The sequence below is a fragment of the Trachurus trachurus genome (assembly GCF_905171665.1).
Source record: "Trachurus trachurus genome assembly, chromosome: 15".
In the NCBI taxonomy this organism is placed as follows: Eukaryota; Metazoa; Chordata; class Actinopteri; order Carangiformes; family Carangidae; genus Trachurus; species Trachurus trachurus.
Genome location: NC_139906.1, coordinates 26,872,442 through 26,890,613, shown reverse-complemented (window position 1 = coordinate 26,890,613; position 18,172 = coordinate 26,872,442). Strand labels below are relative to the sequence as shown.

The 18,172-nt window shown below is 41.2% G+C and overlaps 2 protein-coding genes across 6 annotated transcripts in view; one reads left to right on the top strand and one right to left on the bottom strand.

Annotated features, from left to right (window-relative positions):
- Positions 1-702: 702 nt before the first annotated feature.
- The window catches only part of vps8 (VPS8 subunit of CORVET complex), a 52,810-nt gene continuing 35,340 nt past the window's right edge, over positions 703-18,172 (top strand). For 4 of the 5 annotated variants that reach the window (XM_083988574.1, XM_083988573.1, XM_083988572.1 and 1 more), the window contains exons 1-6: positions 703-795; positions 4,824-4,892; positions 11,047-11,177; positions 11,265-11,361; positions 11,485-11,517; positions 14,018-14,072. In XM_083988574.1, the coding sequence (XP_083844700.1) occupies positions 724-795; positions 4,824-4,892; positions 11,047-11,177; positions 11,265-11,361; positions 11,485-11,517; positions 14,018-14,072 (457 nt within the window). In that variant the 5' untranslated portion in view covers positions 703-723. Of the gene's footprint in view, positions 796-4,823; positions 4,893-7,667; positions 7,877-11,046; positions 11,178-11,264; positions 11,362-11,484; positions 11,518-14,017; positions 14,073-18,172 lie in introns of those variants that run through there. The other variant, XM_083988575.1, reaches the window with a different exon arrangement.
- On the bottom strand, positions 15,481-17,074 carry LOC310998567 (DELTA-stichotoxin-Hmg2b-like; the record flags this gene model as incomplete). The annotated part of the gene is made up of 2 exons (XM_083988680.1): positions 15,481-15,904; positions 17,007-17,074. 2 exons carry the CDS (start codon positions 17,072-17,074, stop codon positions 15,481-15,483), a joined length of 492 nt encoding a protein of 163 aa, XP_083844806.1.

Here is an 18,172-nt window from a genome sequence, read left to right as displayed (position 1 = left end):
AACACCATAGGCTCATAAGAAAAGGCTATCAGTCCAGTCACATACAGTAAGATGCGAAGGATAGTAGGCAAGATACTGTGTCACAAACAAGATAAAGGAAGTTTCTTTTAAAATCATGCATTCAATTTATCCTGTCAATCATATCATCATATCAGACCATCTCCAAATTTAAAGATATCATTGTCAACTGTACTTTTTGTGAACAGGAGGAGGAAAATATTTGTCAATCTTTTTTTTGAATGTCGTTATACCTAATCTTTTTATTTTACAAGGAAAATATTACATCCATAAATGCAAATGGTCATCCAAAAAAACAAATTTTATATTTTATTATTATAGAAGATTTTATATTTTATGAGTTTAAAATAGAAATCAGATATTACATGCAGCTAGCCTACTAATATGAAAGACAGAAAAGCTATAAAAACCATATTATAAATTATTACAAACAACAATGATTTACTATATATATATATAGCCTACCTATAATATATAATACCAATAGCCTACCCCTTTCTATGTGTACTATATATTTGTTTATTGTGATGTATATGTCTTAAAAAAAAAAAAAAAGGATAGTAGGCAAATCTTAGAGTGACTCTAGCAAATCTCATCGCTTCGGGGCGGAGCTCTTCCCAGCTTTTTAGTTCCTTTATTCTGAAATCCAGCGGAAGTGGTAAAGAAAGTAGTTCCTGCTGAAAGAGGTCCTCAGTCCAAGTGGATATGTCGGAGTCTCCGGACACCCGCAGCCTGGTCTCTGCCACCTCCCAGCTCAACCTGATGGAGGTGGACGCGGTAAGCGGCTCTATTACTTGTAGCGGGTTCTGCTGTGGAGACGTGACCGTCGTTCTCCGTCCGGAGACACCGGTACACGAGCATGAAACAGCTGTAGCTTCATATCCACAGGGGAGCCAGGCAGCGGCATCCTCATTCTGTTTAACACAGGGGCTGTAAAAACAACATTAACTCACCCCAGACTACCATTAAATTAACCTTTAACGTAGATAAGTGTATTGTAGTGTAGGCATATCTCCTATTTTAAATTAGTCGTAGTTTTATCTCGTCGTGGAAAAGTTAGCATGGCTTCCACATCATGTAAGCAAGCAAGCAAATAGCTACAAAAATATTCACAGCACGTTATAAAAGGACCGTATTACAATACAAAGAGGTGTGTGTTTTTGCCCGGTGTAGTTGTGGAGTCACTTGTTTCGGGGTGAACCGGGGTGAAGCAGCAGCAGCAGCAGCAGCAGCAGCAGCAGCAGCAGCAGCACCGGGGTCAAACCACAGTGTGTTGGGGGGGGGATAGAGAAGAGGCTCCACACAGCCGAACCTCCTGCAGTGGCCGCTGGGAAGTCTGGCTCAGCTGAATCGATCAATTATTAGTTTTAATCCCATTTGTATGTACGGGAAGTAAACAGGAAGTCAGCTGGTGTTGTGGACAGGTCTGTTTCCCTCCTAGCCCCGCCCCTGAAGCACGCGACCAGCTTGCGCCTGTTAAACTACGGGCAGCGCTGAGGGTCAATATGATTTTTTCCCCTGCTTCATTAATCTGTTGATTTTTGTTTTCATGAATGGATAAATAAATAAATGCTGTCATATACCGTTCCTCTGACCACAGTAGGAAGGGAACATCATAAAGTTGTTAGTTAAAACGAGTGACCTGGCTGTAACAAGTAGTTTCAGCCTGTTTTAGCTAAATTTGCCGTCATGACACAGGAGAACAGCCTGAAAGGTGGCTGTCAAATTCCAGTCATGCAGGCTTTTCAGGGTGAAATCCACCAAAGATGTTCACTGGTGTCAGAGTGGAGTGTGTGTGCCTGCTCCACCAGCTCTTTTTATTTGGTTTTCCTTATTTGGATCTGGAGCTGATTCCTGTATCAGTTCTCCGTACTCCCTGTTGTCCCCATATATGATGAGGCAGACGGTTACAGAATCATCAGAGAACCTTTGCAGGTTAAGGGTAGGACTGTTGTTGACACCTGTCTCTAGTTGTGTAAGTGCATCCGTGGTCTGGATGAGTGGCTGCTGGACTTTATGACTGGGCAGACAACCACAGCACCGGACTTAGAAGCGTGTTGACTTATGCTGCTGAGGTTGAGTCCTCAGCCCTGTCCTGTAGCTACACACCAAGGTTATTATAGTTTTTAAATTTTCACAAGTTTTTATTTTCTATTTAGTTTTTCAGTTTGCTTTTAGTTCAGTTAACTTTTAATTAGTTCAACAAGTGAAGCAGTTTTAATTTAGCCTAGTTTTTATTTTTGAGGAATTGACTAGGTTGAACTTCAAAAAGATGAACTAGAAAGAAGAACTAGAATAAGTGGGATTTTTCAATTTTAGTTGCATCCCATAATGTTCCCATCAGTCCTCATCATGTTACATTCACTCTACCTGTGGGTTTCTATACTCCAAGTCGTCCCATATTGAGCTGTGGTGTTTTCTTCCTGCAACTTTACCATCTCTAAGAAAACTACAACTAAGCGGATGTTATCTGACATTCTGTTTAGTTTCAATTAGTTTTGCATTGTTTATTGTAGTGGAAACATTGTCATTTTGATTTTGATTTCAGTTTACGGAACTATTTTCTCACTGCTAGTTTTAGTTTTAGTGTTAGTTAACTATAATAACCCTGGTACACACATACATTTCACCCACAACTGCTTCGCCTTAAATAAGAACTACATCATCCTGGAACATGTGGACAGCGCCACAGCCACTGGCCTGATCATTGAAGATGGCAGCGCACAGGAGCAAGGCAGCACATCTGTTGACATGGTGAAACAAAACCAAGGAAATACACATCAACTGTTTCACTTTATCAGAAGACGGATGAAGTTTGGTACGGACAAAAATCTCCTCATCATCAACATCTACAGGTACATCATCCAGAGCATCATGCAGACTGCTGTAGTGCAGAGTGGTCAGGACCGAAGGGAGGCTCATACCACCACCGCTGCAGGACATCCGCCTCAGGAGAGTACACCGAAGAACCAGCTGCATAATCCGCAATCTTACCCAGAGTCACTTGCTACAGGAGTGTGAATATCACAGCTAAGGGACAGCTTAAGGCAAGACAAGACAAGGCACAGCCCATTTTTACACAACAGTTTGTCTCTGTTGCTGCTACGAGCACTTTGCACTTTGTCGACCACCAACAAGCAAACCAGCACTTTATCTATGCACATCCCTGCCTCGCACTTTCTATCAGGAGCTGCTACTTGGACTGCCTTTTAGTGTTTTGTGTGTTGTTCCTTCCTGCACTGTAACAATTCGGTCATTTTAAATGTAGAAATTGTATGTCAGTATTATCCCTGTGCTGTCCACTGTTCATCTGTGTCGTTTTATGTCTCAGGTTTCTCCTTTGTATTTTAGATTGTGGTCTGTGTCTGTTGTGAATTATAGCTATATCTGATGCAACCATCTCCTCATTTCTTGTAAATGATTAATGTTATTGCACACTATCCCTTGATAAATCATAGAAAATCATAACAACATCCTCTGTCCTTAGATCCTCACATCCACTGAGGAAAAACTCAAACCAAAAAAACCCTTTTAACGGAAAAATTGTAGAAACCTCAGGGTGAGCAACAGAGGAGGAATCCCTCACCCAGGACGGGCAATAGATGTTGTTACAGACAAGAAAACACAGAATATGGAAAAATATGGAAATGGTTAACAAGAGCTGATGAAGGCAGCTTCTGGTGGGAGGGAAGGCAGGGAGAGCAGGCCAGCTTAATGGGAGGACCGGATGGCAGACTGGTTCATGAGAAGACCGGTTTAACAGCAGGGGAAAGGAGGGAAGAGGGCGATGCAGGAGGATGGAGCTCTGGAGAGATCTGTGGAAAGACAGAGAGGAGAGAAGTAGGGATGTCACGATTACAGATTTTCTTGGTACGATTATTGTCAGAGAAATAATCACGGTATTACGATCATTACGATTATTATGCATCAATAAATTTCAAAACACTATGAATGCAAAATATAATGACATTACTAATCTCTTAATATAGGACCAGTTATTAATCCTCCGGGGGAAGTGTCTGAAATATTTAAGTCATTAGTTGTCATCTATACCAAATGTTTAAGTTTATTTTAATAATTTTTTTACAATACAAATGACACACTAACATTTAAATTCCTGCCAATTCAGCGTTACTTTAGATAAATGGACCAGTATCTGTACATTCTCCTTTACTTTGGCGCACATCTACCGATATAGTTCTGACATATGCTAATCTTTTTCGGAAAGTGACGGTATTTAGGAATCTTTACCATCAATTAATTGTGGCGTTTAATACCGCGATTAATTGTGACATCCCTAGAGAGAAGGGGAGGGGAGAGGAGAGGAGAGGAGGGGAGGGGAGAGGAGAGGAGAGGAGAGGAGAGAAGGGAAGGGAGCTCCTTCTGTGACGGACGCTACGTGAGCAATACTCAAATGAACATTTGCAGAGCTACTCAACCCTGCACACTACCAACCATGTCCTCTGTGTTTTGTTTTGTTCATCCTCTGTGTTTTGTTCATTGATTGTTTTTTTTTTCTGGAGCTATGTATATGACAATAAACACTTGTCATTCTGTCATTCAGTCCTGGTTTGTTCCACTCCTTCCAGGTCAAGAGTGACACACAGAGGTCATACTCTCCACGCCGCTCTGGCCCAGCGTTTGTTTTAACATGAAATCACTACAAGCACTGCGACATCAGCCAGACAATGGAAATTTCTGTGTTAATGTTAAAGCGCCTGCTGTCTGCAGGAGGGAGGAGCTTCACATATGACACACAGAATACATCCTAATTTCTCACTTTCTGCTTTTGTTCTTTTTCTCAGATCGATGATAAAGAGTTTGACATTCCCCAAGTGGACACACCTCCCACACTGGAGAGCATCCTCAATGAGGTCAAGTACATTTACTCTTCCACTACTGCATCACATACTGTCAACAATACCACACCAACAACTTGGTGACTAAAGTCATTTAACTCATCATTGAGAAGCTGCTTCACTTCTCCACAGTGTAATCTGTTACCTCTGTAGATGGGGTTAAAGGGAAAGCCTTAAATTTCCATTGTCTGACATGAAGAAACGGTAGTTAAGAGGAACTGAACAGTCGACACAAGATCTAGAAGACCAAGATAAAATAGCAGCAGGCACATGACTTTTTGATTTTAAAATTCCTTCAGACATGTTTCAAATGGCAAAAATCCTCTTCTATGATCAATAACATGGTGCTCACTGCTCACACATGAGAAATGGAATCAATTAAACTGAGTCTGAGCCTCAGTCACATGACCAGTCTGTAGAGACCAAAGTCAAAGTTCTCTTTGAACTATGAATCTGTGTTTATGAGACACTGAGTCATTTGTTCACTTCATTTCAAAGTGGAATACTCAGTCATGGTGTTGGCTGATTTCACTCCTCGCATGTCTGTTATTGAAAACATCATAGGATGTTAAAGTTTAACACTTGCTTTACATCAGAAAGGTCTTTGTATTGAACAGGTAGTTGTTGAACGTGCTGCACCTCCAGCAGCAGCATAGCTGTTTGGGTACCTGTGGGGGTCATCAGCCCCGTAATGGATGTTTTTCTTTTGGTTGTGGATCTTGCATTGCAGTGAACAGAGATGTCTTCCTGCAGTGTACCTTTTTTAATTTTTTTTATTGTTGTCATTCTTAAAGCAGAAGTAAGCGATCCGGTCGTTTTGGCTAACTTTCTGTCAGCCGATGGAGTTAGCAGTCCCCCCTTCGTCATGGATCTATTGGTCCTCGTCCCTACGTCACCACATTCACGCGCATCCCTTGGCTGCACACACAGCCCTTCATGCCGTTCTCTCTCCTCATTGGATAAAGGTTGTAGGATACAAGGAAAGTTTTCTCCTCGGCTTACAGCAGAGCAGAGTGACTGACAGACCCGTGTTTCAGACCAAACACTCTATGTAAATGATTGCTGTCGGAAGATATAACTATTTAAGACTTATATTAACACAAACATTCTGCTTACTTCTGCTTTAAGTTTATACATGGTAGTGAGGGTAGTCACAGTTCAAAGCAGCAGGGTTATTATAGTTCACTAAAACAAGACTAAAACTAAAACTAGCAGTGAAAAAATAATTTAGTAAACTGAAATAAAAATCCAAATGACATTTTTTCCAAAAACGAGAACTAAATTAAAGCAGAAGTAAGCGAAATGTTTGTGTTAATATACAGTAAGTCTTAAATAGTTATTTCTTCCGACAGCAATCACTTATATCGAGTGTTTGGTCTGAAACACGGGTCTGTCAGTCACAATAGATCCATGACGAGGGCGGGGGCTGCTAACTCCATCGGCTGACAAGACGTTATGGTGCGTTTAAGGCAACCCGTAACTCGTGTTTTTCCGACCTGTGAAGTCGTACCAGTTTGATCTGGTGCGAGTTCACAGGTCGAAAAAACACGAGTGGCCGTTATAGTGACTTTCACAGGTAAAACAGGTCGGAAAAACGCGAGTTGCGGGTTGCCTGGAACGCTACAAAGTCGTAAGTCGTGACTTGAAGCTGTAACTTACTGTTTCAAAAGCCTGCCTGGAACGCAGCATTAGCCAAAACGACCGGATCGCTTACTTCTGCTTTAAAACTACAATGAACAATGCAAAACTAACTAAAACTAAACTGACTGCCAGATAGCATCAGCTTAGTTGTAGTTTTCTTGGAGATGTTAAAGCTGCAGGAAGAAAACACCACAGCTCAATATGGGACGACTTGGAGTACCACCCACAGGTAGATAAGAGTGATGTAACGTGATGAGGACTGATGGGAACATTATGGGATTCAACTAAAACGGAAAAATCCCACAAATGTGGAAGTTCATCTTCAGAAGTCTGACAGAGGATTTCTCCTAAAACCTGAAAAACTAAAACTGAGACTAAATAAAAACTAAACTAAAACTGCTTCATCACTTGTGGAACTAACTAAAACTAAACTGAAATATAAAAGCAAAACGAAAAACTAAATAAAAATAAAAAAACTCGTGAAAATTTTAAAACTATAATAACCTTGGTTCAAAGTAGAGTAATGCCAGGATATTGAACAGGTTGTATAGTATCATAATATGCATGAGAAGAAAACAAGGTAGGCCAACATAAACAAAGTCATTTCAAAAACAGGGAAACAAAGTACATAAGTCCAGAGTCTTTCTGGCTTTCTTGTTTCCAGATTGACTGATTGTGTTGATGTTTTGTTTGATTTCCTTTTCGAAACGGTAAAAACATGGTGTTTGATTATTGAATTTACGGTTGTGATTATGAGCTTTGGCTGAAAATATTATTATTACTGTAAGTTAATTATATAATATTGATTAAATTGGGGGAATGGGACTGGAACGAAACCAAACACTACATTTTGATAATTTAGAACAAAGTTTTTTCAGTGTTGACACAGAGAAAAGTAGTGATCTTTAACCAAAATGTCTCGGGAGCCTGTTTACAGAATGAGCAGCGTTTACTGAAGTCTTTTTTTAAACCTTTCCATGAAAACATTGGAGGGATAGATTTGATGAATGAGTTTGAGGGACGCTTCTTTGACCTTGTTTCCGATGAGAATAAGGATGGGACCTCATCCTTTTCCAGATCATATTGTTCCAATACTGCATGAGTTCTACTATTATCATTTTTGAAATAATGCGCGTACAATCCGGTTGTTGTTCCTGCAGCTAACCTGTCGTAGGAGTTGCTGGCTTCCTGTTTCTTCTTGGTCATAGCTAAAAGCTCTGCCTCAGTTGTGGCTTTGTGTAGCTCCCTTTCTTTTACTACTGTAGGTGTGTTGCTAATGTTGATGGCTTTTTGTGCCAGTCAGTCTCCACTGGGTAAAGTCTCCTGCTCCATCCACTCTCCCTGCACTCCATCAGCAAGTGTGTTTACTTCCTCTTTCTCTTTCTCTCATGAGCTGCTTCCACCCCCTCTTCTTTCATGGCTTTAGTCAGCTCAACCTGCAGCGCTGACTTTATGCCCATCATCGCTCTGAGCACTGTGCTTGCTCTCAGTGCTGCAGATCACTGCTCTAGTTCAGACTAGTGGGGTTTGCAGAGGGAGGGTGGTGTCAGACCATGTGCTGCCTTGACCTATCAGAGATGACAAGGTCCTTTCTTTTCTTCTTGCTGGCTCTGGACCACAAGATGTAAGTGAGAGGGATGGCTTTAAAGGGATAGTTCAACATTTTTGGTAAATTCTCCAATCACCATAATCCCTATAGTCATAGGAGTAGGTTCATTACCTTTAATTACTATGAAATAATAACATAGTTATGTAACATAACGACACACTACTTAGGCTTTTGAAATCACTCCACCCAGTGTCTGGAATGTAGTTCCAGCTACGCATTTGCCTAGAAAACAACTCTGTCTCGTACTGTTACATTATTATCTCATAGCGTGGTGAATGTGCAGGTTGAGTTGTTGGATTGTGTATTTGATGAGTTTGATGAGGGACAGGGGACCTGTACCGTTCACCTCCATGCACCGATAATGAAAGGTAATGAACCTACTGCTATGGCGATAGGGATTATGGCAATAGGAGAATTTGCCAAAATGTTGAACTATCCCTTTAAGGCAGTGATTCCCAACCTGTTAGACGTGGTTGTGAAGGTATTGCAAGCGGGCTGTCAAATTATTTTCAAAATAATATGATTTTTTTAATGAAAAAAATAGTCATATAAAAAATGTTGTTCTCCCCTCATTTGTCTACTTCAGTTAGCAATGTGGAGCTTCCTACATGTCCCTGCCTCAGTTCTGTCCTGAATGTTAGATAACACATTATTTTGTCCTCCGTATGGTTTAAGAGGTGGGCCGTGAATATTTTTGAAATTTTCAAGTGGGCCCTGAGTTGGAAAAAGTTGGGAACCACTGGGTCCGTGTACTTCGCGGCCATTCGATTTTTCCTTTAAACACGGCCCCCGATGCTTTAATGATTTAAAGAATCACACTTTTTTAATGCATGACCCATTGACTGGCTTGGCTCTGGATGATTCTCTTTGTTAAATGTTTGAACATGTATGCAAGTATGTGTATATTTATTCTTTATATACTATGTATGTAGTAGGGGTGTCACGATTCTCCAAATCCTCGATTCGATTTGATTTTCGATTTTAGGGTCACGATTCGATTCGATTCTCGATTCTTTTTCTTTGCTATTTTCAGACTAGTCTAGTCTACGATCATTGGTTTTATTCATCAAATTTTGTACAGTAAATCTTATTTCAAAAGATGGGATACATATAAGTGATGCAATTTCCATAATGTATCACATTAGGCACTAATGGTCACATTTAAATAATTTATTTACAATATAAAGGTAACATGCCCCCAAAAATCATGATCCAGGGGCCAAAATTGCCCCCAAGGTTTTGAAATAAATATATTTATATCTGTACATTATCATAATTTTATTTTCATTAATTTACCGCCGTGTCTCATTATTCTCCTGATGTCGGCTTAATGTAGCCTAATGTAAACGAGATTGCGCTGATACGCGAGAGTCATGTGACAGCGGGGCAGAGCTGCAGCTGCAGCTGCTGTGCTGCCATGGACCGATGATCAGGTCCTGATCAGACTGGCGGTGGCCCACAGTGCATCAGTCCCGGATCCTCCACCGTCACCAGATCCCCAGAAAGCCCCCGCAAATAATACATCGACAAAAAGTGGCAAGTTGCACCTTTTCGTCGGCTCATTATTTGCGGTGTTTTTTTTTTTTTAATCTTATAACGTCTCTGCAACATGCGGCTCTCAGTGCTTGTCGGTGTTGTGTAGTTAGAGCTGTGTCTCCCTCCTGTTCCCCAGGTAGGAGGGGGACAGTAGCCCACCCAGGGCTGGGTAATAAAACGCTATAAATTGTGAAATAACTTTTCTTCGATAGAAATATGAGACGTGGTCGATAGTTTTCATTCATCCATGTTTTGGCAAATAGCCAATGATATTGAGAGTTCCGCTGCGCCGAACCAATCATGTGGCTGGAATAGAGCCGGTCAACATGTGCATTTGTTTGGGTTGCTGCAGACGTGCACATCAGCTGACACCGCCGGTAAAAAAAAGAAAAAGAAAAAAAAGAGAGACTGAGGGAGAGAGAGAGAGAGAGAGAGAGAGAGAGAGAGAGAATGAGTGAGTGTTGTCTCGAAATAAAAAGTAAAGGAAAACTCGGACCAGTGACTGACAAGACGCTTGGTGCGCAATGGGGACAACGGGCAGTTGTAGCTTGGGGGGGGGGTCGTCGATCCTCTCTTTGACTTCGATGCTCGAGATCGTGACGTAATTTCGATCGATTTCGATAAAAAATCAAAATCGTGACACCCCTAGTATGTAGTATATGTATATATTCAGATTGTGTATATGAAATTAAAAAAAAGAATATTGTAACTAGGGGTGGGAGAAAAAAATCGATTCACATAAATATCGCGATATCTTTTTTGACGATTTTTAAATCGATTTTTTTTTTTTTTTTTTTTAAATATTGTGCAATGTGCATTTGTTCGCCTTTTTTACATACAGAGAGTACAGGTTTTGAAAAGGGTTATAAGGGTATAAAGTTCACTTTATAATGGAGTATGTTAATTTATAGGCTCCTACAGTATTACAGATAAATGTTAAAAATGCAGACTGAAAATCGAGAGAATCGGCAATATCGTAGAATCGCAATTTAAATCGAATCGCCATCCAAAAAATCATAGAAGAATCGAATCGGGAGAAAAGCATATCGCCCCAGCCCTAATTGTAACTGTGGACCCCAGGAAGAATAGTCGCAGCTGAGGCAGTGATTAATGAGGATCTATAATAAACTAATAAACACTGTACATGCTGTAGCAGCACAGCAGTCAGCACCACTAAATGAACCCTGAAGATGGACCAGTACATACCAGGTACTGTGTTCACTTTGCCTCTGGATGTGATGTGTTAGGTCTTTGTCTTTTTGAAGCCCCTGGATGTGACTGTAGCAGAGTCGTTTTGAAAACAGCTGGAAGTGACAGATTCAGTGACTTGACATGAACCTTCCAGCTGAGGTGTGTTTGTTTTGTTGTCCTGTGTGTCTGCAGCTGGAGGATGAGGAGGAGCCGTTCGTGCTGGAGGACACCTGTGTGCTCGGCACGGACAACATGGACTCTCACTCCTGTGACACGTCCTCTCTGGCCAGCTCTGACAGCGGAGACCCAGCACACATCAAAAGGTATTAAAACACACACACACACACTCACGTAGGCGGTTGCACATAATGTTATGACACGGAAAATCTCGTGTGTGTTCATGTGTGAAGGAAACGGAGGACAATGGATTTGAACACAACAGTTCATGGGTCTGTTCTTCGACATAGTCTGTTGAAGGGGATCTCTGCTCAGATTGTCTCTGCTGCTGTAAGACTACACACACACACACACACACACACACACACACACACACTCACTCACTCACTCACTCACTCACTCACTCAAGCGTTTTGTGTTCCATCATAATTAAAGTTTTAATTTCTCTTCCAGGAAAAGGTGGACGCTGGCCTGCCGACTGCTATAGTGAGTATGATTCATTCAGATGTGGTGGGAATAACAGCATTATAAAAATAACAGCGTTACTACTGGCGCTACTTTTTTCTGTAACAATAATAAAAGAAGTTACGGTTTCCCCCGTAATAACATTGTTACCGTTACTGACAATAAAATGCACCGTTACTTGACTCAAGAAGTCCTGTCACAAAATAATACACCCATTAAAGTGTACGTTATATTGGCTACACATTTTTTTTAGTCCATCAACTAGTTGGGGAAAAAAAGCTGTTTATCTGGAACTAACCAACTCACTCAGTATTCTTCCACACAGGCAGACTCCATCACGGAGACTGCCTGTGTGGAGGAATACTGAGTGAATTGGTTAGTTCCAGATAAATGGGAGGTTAGGGGAACAAGGGATCGTAGCGGAAATAATGAAAGTAATGGCAAACAAACACTGCATTTGTCCAAAATCAGGCAGGTTTCCAGGATGCCAAGTAGCCTACTCATTTTAATGTAACAACTGCCGATGAGAACCGGTGTCAAAAAGGAAAAAAGGAAAAAAAAAAAAAATCGATCACAAACTTCATGATCGATTACCATGGCAACGAACGAAGCTTCGAAGCTTCAAATTTTTTGGGTCAGCCCTAAAAAAAATATAGAAACAATAACTATCACTTTTTACAAGTAACGTGTCCAACACTGGGATCAACTGAACACAGAGGTGACATCACTTGGTTTGTGATGTAACCAAGGGGGCAGTTGTTGGTCTGAGAAGTGAAGCTCACTTCCGCGTTCAAAAAACTGCAATCCCCTCGGCTTCCTCTGGGGGCTGGTACCAGAAAGCAGCATTCTCCATAGACCCCCATGTTAAAATCGCCGACTTTACATCCTCAATAAACATGTTAAGCCTTGTGTCAGAACGTTTTTTCGTCTCAATCGATAGTTTCTACCCCCGCACACACTCTGAGGGGGGTGAATTTCTTTTTAACTCTACCGTTTTACTGTTATTAGGTTAAAACTCTGGCCAATTAGGGCGCGGAAACGTTGAGTGACAGGTCCGAGCAGCTGCGTGGACAGCTGCTTCGAGGCCAGTGGGCGGGTTCTCGGCCGGCCAATCCAACATGGCGCTGTTCAGGCCGCCATATTTGAGTCACAAAAACGACTCCCCAAAACCAATGGGTGACGTCACGGGCGCTACGTCCATTCTTTTTACAGTCTATGGATGTAACGGCTGAAGCTGTGCGACTTTGTTGCATTTAGAATTAAAATATATATATTCAAATATTTTTATTGAATTTTTCAATTTAACAATTCAGCAATTCAGCAATACAACAATTCAACAATTATTACATACATGTACGACCACACATCCACTAAACAACAAAATAATCAAAGACAACAACAACAGAAAAGAAAAAAAACAAAACAACAACAATACACATTACTACAACTGGGGGTGGGGGGGGGGTTAAGCGTCAGGGTTATCATTATCTTGTGCAGGCACAGAACATTTATCATTAAAGTAATCAATAAATGGCTGCCACACATTGTAGAATGTCTGAGTACAGCCTTGAGAGGAATACCTCAATTTCTCCAGCTTCAAATGTGAGAGTACTTCCTCAAGCCAGCGTTTATGTGTTGGAGCATTAGGGCTTTTCCAATTAACAAGAATTAATTTCCTGGCAAGAAGTGTGACAAAAGCAACCATACACGCTTGATTTGCTGAGAGTGTGATCCCTTCCGGTAAGGCACCAAATATCGCCATAATTGGGTTGGGGCTGATCCTTTTCTTACAAACATAGGAGATGCCATCAAAGATAGACAGCCAGAAGGAGTTCAACGCTGGGCACAACCAAAACATGTGGCCAAGGGTGGCCTCCCCCTGGCGACATCTTTCACATCTTGGATCTACATTGGCATATAGCTTAGCCAGTCTGCTCCGGGAAAAGTGAAGTCTATGAAATATCTTAAACTGAATTAGACCATGTCTGATACAGATAGATGATGCATTCACTCGACTTATTGCCAGTTGCCAGGTGCATTTAGAATTAAAATGAAGCTGCTGGTGTCATGTTGCTGTTATCAGCAGGCGACAGTTGAGAGGAACAGGAAGATGTAACGGGCTGTAACCATCACTTTAGGGTTCAAGGTTCATTCACTGTAAATTGAAAACATGCAAGAGAATGAAATTCACACTCGGGGCCCCGGCAGTGCAATAAAGTGATTGGCCCACACTGAAGGTTTTCATTTAATTTGTAACTTCAATCAACTTGAAACCACACTGCAGAGCTAAACACAACATAATGACATCTGTTCACTCAGCTTCATGCTCAGCTGTTTGAAATGGAAGAAAGAGAGAGGGTGAAGGTGCACACCTGTATGAGCTGCAGGTTTGATCCAGTATCTGCTGTATGACAGTGACATTGTCTGTAGACATCTTTGTGGTGGTTATGTATTTTTCACTTATTTCATCTCTCTTGGTTTCCTCTATAATTAAACATATGTTGTGTGTCTTTGTGCTCAGACAGTGTCAGGTGTGATCGCCGTGGGGACGTCTCATGGTCTGGCTCTGGTCTTTGGTGAGTCTCTGATCTGATTACTGTGTTCACATGCACAATGATGGAGAACATATTTCACACATAAAGACTCCTCACATTATACAGAATTATATTATGATTTACATTAAATTAAACGGTGTTGTCATAGGCTGTTGATTTCAAACTAGTTCCAGATAAATGGGGCCAGGATCTTTATGGTGCTAACTCTCTTCTGCCCTCTGCTGTTTGTCCCTCTAACACACACCTTTATTTATTTTGATCAGAGACTGAATAGGTAAAACAAAAGACAAATAAAAAACACTGAATAATTACATAAATTGGAGGTCCAGGGGTGATCTATATATCCAAAGACAAAATAACATATGTGTATACATAGTTTTTCAGATGCTCTGACCCAGTCGTCCTTGTAGAACTGGATCAGATCCTTACCCTGCCCATTCCTGCTTCTAACACATCAACTTTGAGGATGTTCACTTGCTGCCTAATATATCCACCCACTAACAGGTGCCATGGTGAAGTGTTATTCACTTCACCTGTCAGTGCTCAGAATGTTATGGCTGATTGGTGTAAATAATAAAACTGTGCTGCTATGTTAAAGGTCCAGTGTGTAGCCTAATAATTAACAAGATTTATTAGCATAATCTGAATATACAACCCATGAATATATTAGTATAAGTGTATAATCGCTATAAAATAAAATGTGTTTGGTTTTTGTAGCCTTATAATTATTCTTTTATATCTACATATAGCAAGGGCCTTGCTTTAGAGCAGAGGTCTTCAACAGGGGGTCCGTGACCCCTCGGGGGTCCGCAGAGTTGCTGCAGGGGGGTCATGAAACCTTTGGTTGATTATACAATTTTGTTTGTTTTGTTTTTTTGTTTTTGTTTCCACATTTATGCTTAGAATAAAGATGTCAATTTGAATAGCTTGTATGCATGATTATCATTCAATTGAATGGTATCAGTTAACAAGGTATATTTATAAATGGCAGTGGCACGACCATGAATATACAAACCTGAGTATTGAATCCAGGGTACGTTAATACATGGTAGGCTAATAGGCCTCGTTTAATATAATACACATTTTATAAATATTTAAAGTAGGGGGTCCCTGCTTCGTCCCTATATCAGTTTGGGGGTCCGGTTTAACCCCCATTATACACACTGGACTTTTAATTCACTCTATATGTGCAGTGTTTGGAAATGAAATAAATTTTGGATGTGGAGGAGTCACAGACATACAGTACAGTATAGTAAGAATAAAAACTCTTGACAAAGAGAAGATGATCTGATGTCAGTCTTTATTTGTAGGACATCAGCTCTTTAAATCACACCACTTCTTACGGACACAGCATTCATTCTGTTACCACCTGTGCCAGTTGGTTAAACTTTTACTTCAACTAATTGTACCAACAGTTGGACTGAATAAGTTAATAGCCAGTGTCAATGATGTCCACCTTCAAGACTGCTTCCCCTGAGTCTGACATGTTGGCCCTGACAACAGCATAGTCTCCCTCATAAGAAATGCAGGAGCCGTCAGCCTTCGCTCTCACAAAGCTGTTTTCACTTCCGCTGTACATGATCTCGTAGAGGTTGGAGTCGCACTCGTTCCCTCTCTCAAAGATCCCCACACCGAACCAGTTGGAGTAGAGGATGCGGTCGTACGGCACCGAGAACATGACGGCCATGACGTGGCTGTAGTCGTTCAGGTCGGAGTTAAGGAGATCGTAGGTGAAGACGCCCACGGATCCGGTCGCGGCCGCGGTGGTCTTGTTGAACATCGCCGTGACACTGGAGTAGGGACCCACCATGGGGGGCAGGGGGACCTCACAGCAGCCGCTCTCAGTGAACACCCTGAGGACAGAGACAGCATGTCAGGATCCAACCCCTTCATGTTGTATTTCTCATTGACCCTTTCACTTAGTCCCAATCCTAGTTCTTGGATGAGGTCACTTGGTCTAACCTTGTTTGCAATGGAACAACACAAACTGAGGAAAAAAGTAGAATCTGACATTATACACACACAGAACGCCATAAATGGACTGCACCTAATTATTGGCACTTATTCAAAACTTAAAAGGATAGTTCAACATTTTGGAAAATTCGCCTATTGCCAAAATCCCTATAGTCTTAGGAGTAGGTTCATTACCTTTAATTGTCAGAGCAAGCTGTTTTTAGATCAGCGGAGCAGAGACGTGAGCTGCTCAGCTAACGCTACGGAGGCGCACGGTACTTTCCCCCTTTCCTCATCAAACTCATCAAATACACAATCTAACAACTTCAAAACGCTTTCCTGGAGAAGTTGTGACATTCACCACGCTCTCAAGTAAAAATGTAACATTACGAGACAGAGTTGTTTTCGAGGCAAATGCATAGCCAGAACTACATTCCAAACATGGCTGCTGGGTGGAGTGATTTCAAAAGTGCAAGTAGTTCCAAATATTTGCTTCATATATGCATTATTATTTCATAGCGTGGGGAATGTGCAGGTCACAACTTCTTCACCAGAGCATTTTGGAGTGTTGTGCATTTGATGAGTTTTGAGCGAAAGACGAAAGAACCATTTTGTGAGCCGATCTAAAAACAGCTTGCACCGACAATTAAAGGTAATGCACCTACTAATTTTGTCCGGTTCATTTTTGGAGTTCCATGTGTTCAGATTTTTCTTTTTTCCTCAGTTTTTTGTTTGTTCCATTGCAAACTAAAGAAATAAACATCTGAACACTAAAACATTTGTAGTTGCAACAATTTTCAGGGAGGAACTGGGACATTATCTGAAAAGAAAAGTGCAGGGGTGCCTATTTTTGGCCATGATGACTGTAAATATGGAGCCTGAACTGTACACATTTGGTGATAGGTGTGCACCCATTCTATAACAGTATGCTGTGGTTTGTCCTTTGAGTGTCATGCCAACTTTAAACCTGCGTAAGACGATGAGAAGGAAAGCAGCAGTCACCTGGGGTTGGCCAGAGTGTAGGAGCCAGAGTTGTTGTTAATCTCAACGGAGCAGTAACGATGAGGCATTGTGATGGGCTGTGGAGCGGTGGAGGGGGAGAGGAAAGCTGTGAACTGGAAACAAGACACAATCACTTCAGTTAGTTCAGCAACAGTTACGTGTGTATGTGTGTGTCAGAGTAGAGCTTCCACAATCATCAAGTTTTAGTTGACGGCCAATTACCATACAAATAATTGCGATTAATGATTTATTTGTCTTTTTCTGATCAATTTATGCCAAAATGATAGTATAAGCCTGAACCTAGTTTAATAACACATAAGACATTTATTGGCTTTACAACTAACTCCATGATTCTGATGTGGAAAACAACTAGGAAATAGTGCTGAAGTATGACATTTCTGTTTGTTTCATCCAGCTGTATACAGATAAATGGACAAAATTTAAAGGGATACGCCAACATTTTTTTATGTGTCTTGCCTCACTCCCGAGTCCATGACAAGCAGATAGACACCATCCTTTCGACTGTGCGTGCAGTAACAAGGGAGATACGGGCAGAGCTGGTGCACCGCTAATTAGCTTAGCTCAAATGCTGGAAGTGCATAGGTAGTGTTAGCCTGCCTCATACCCGAGCCGAAATCAGCAGTCAGAAGCTGATTTCATTTTAGCTCTAAACTCTGTAAATATATCACTTTATCGACATTTCAAACATTTAAGGCGAGAAAGTAGCCGTTTAGATCAGCAGTGTGTCTTTAATTTGTCTAAATACCAGCTGTTTACAATTTTATTCGGACGAATTCGGCGCTACTCAAGCTAGCCGTTGTGACCAACGCACTTCCGGTTACTTTCACAAAATAAAACACCCGTTGCCCTTTACATACAGAAAACCATGACGATAGAATTTGTGCTTTTACTTTGAAATAGGAAGCTAACCTACCCTCGATGTAGCTAGCTTGAACCAAAATAAACCACCTTTGCTTGAACCCTCCGTTTTGACCGATCTCGTCCCGTTACCGTCTATCTGCTTGTCATGGACTCGGGAGTGAGGCAAGACACGTAAAAAAAAGAATGTTGGCGTATCCCTTTAAATGATTATGCAAAATAATTGCGGTCAGCTCAAAGGATGGCGATCAGGCAGTTATGTAATAATTTAGACAGGTTAATGTCAG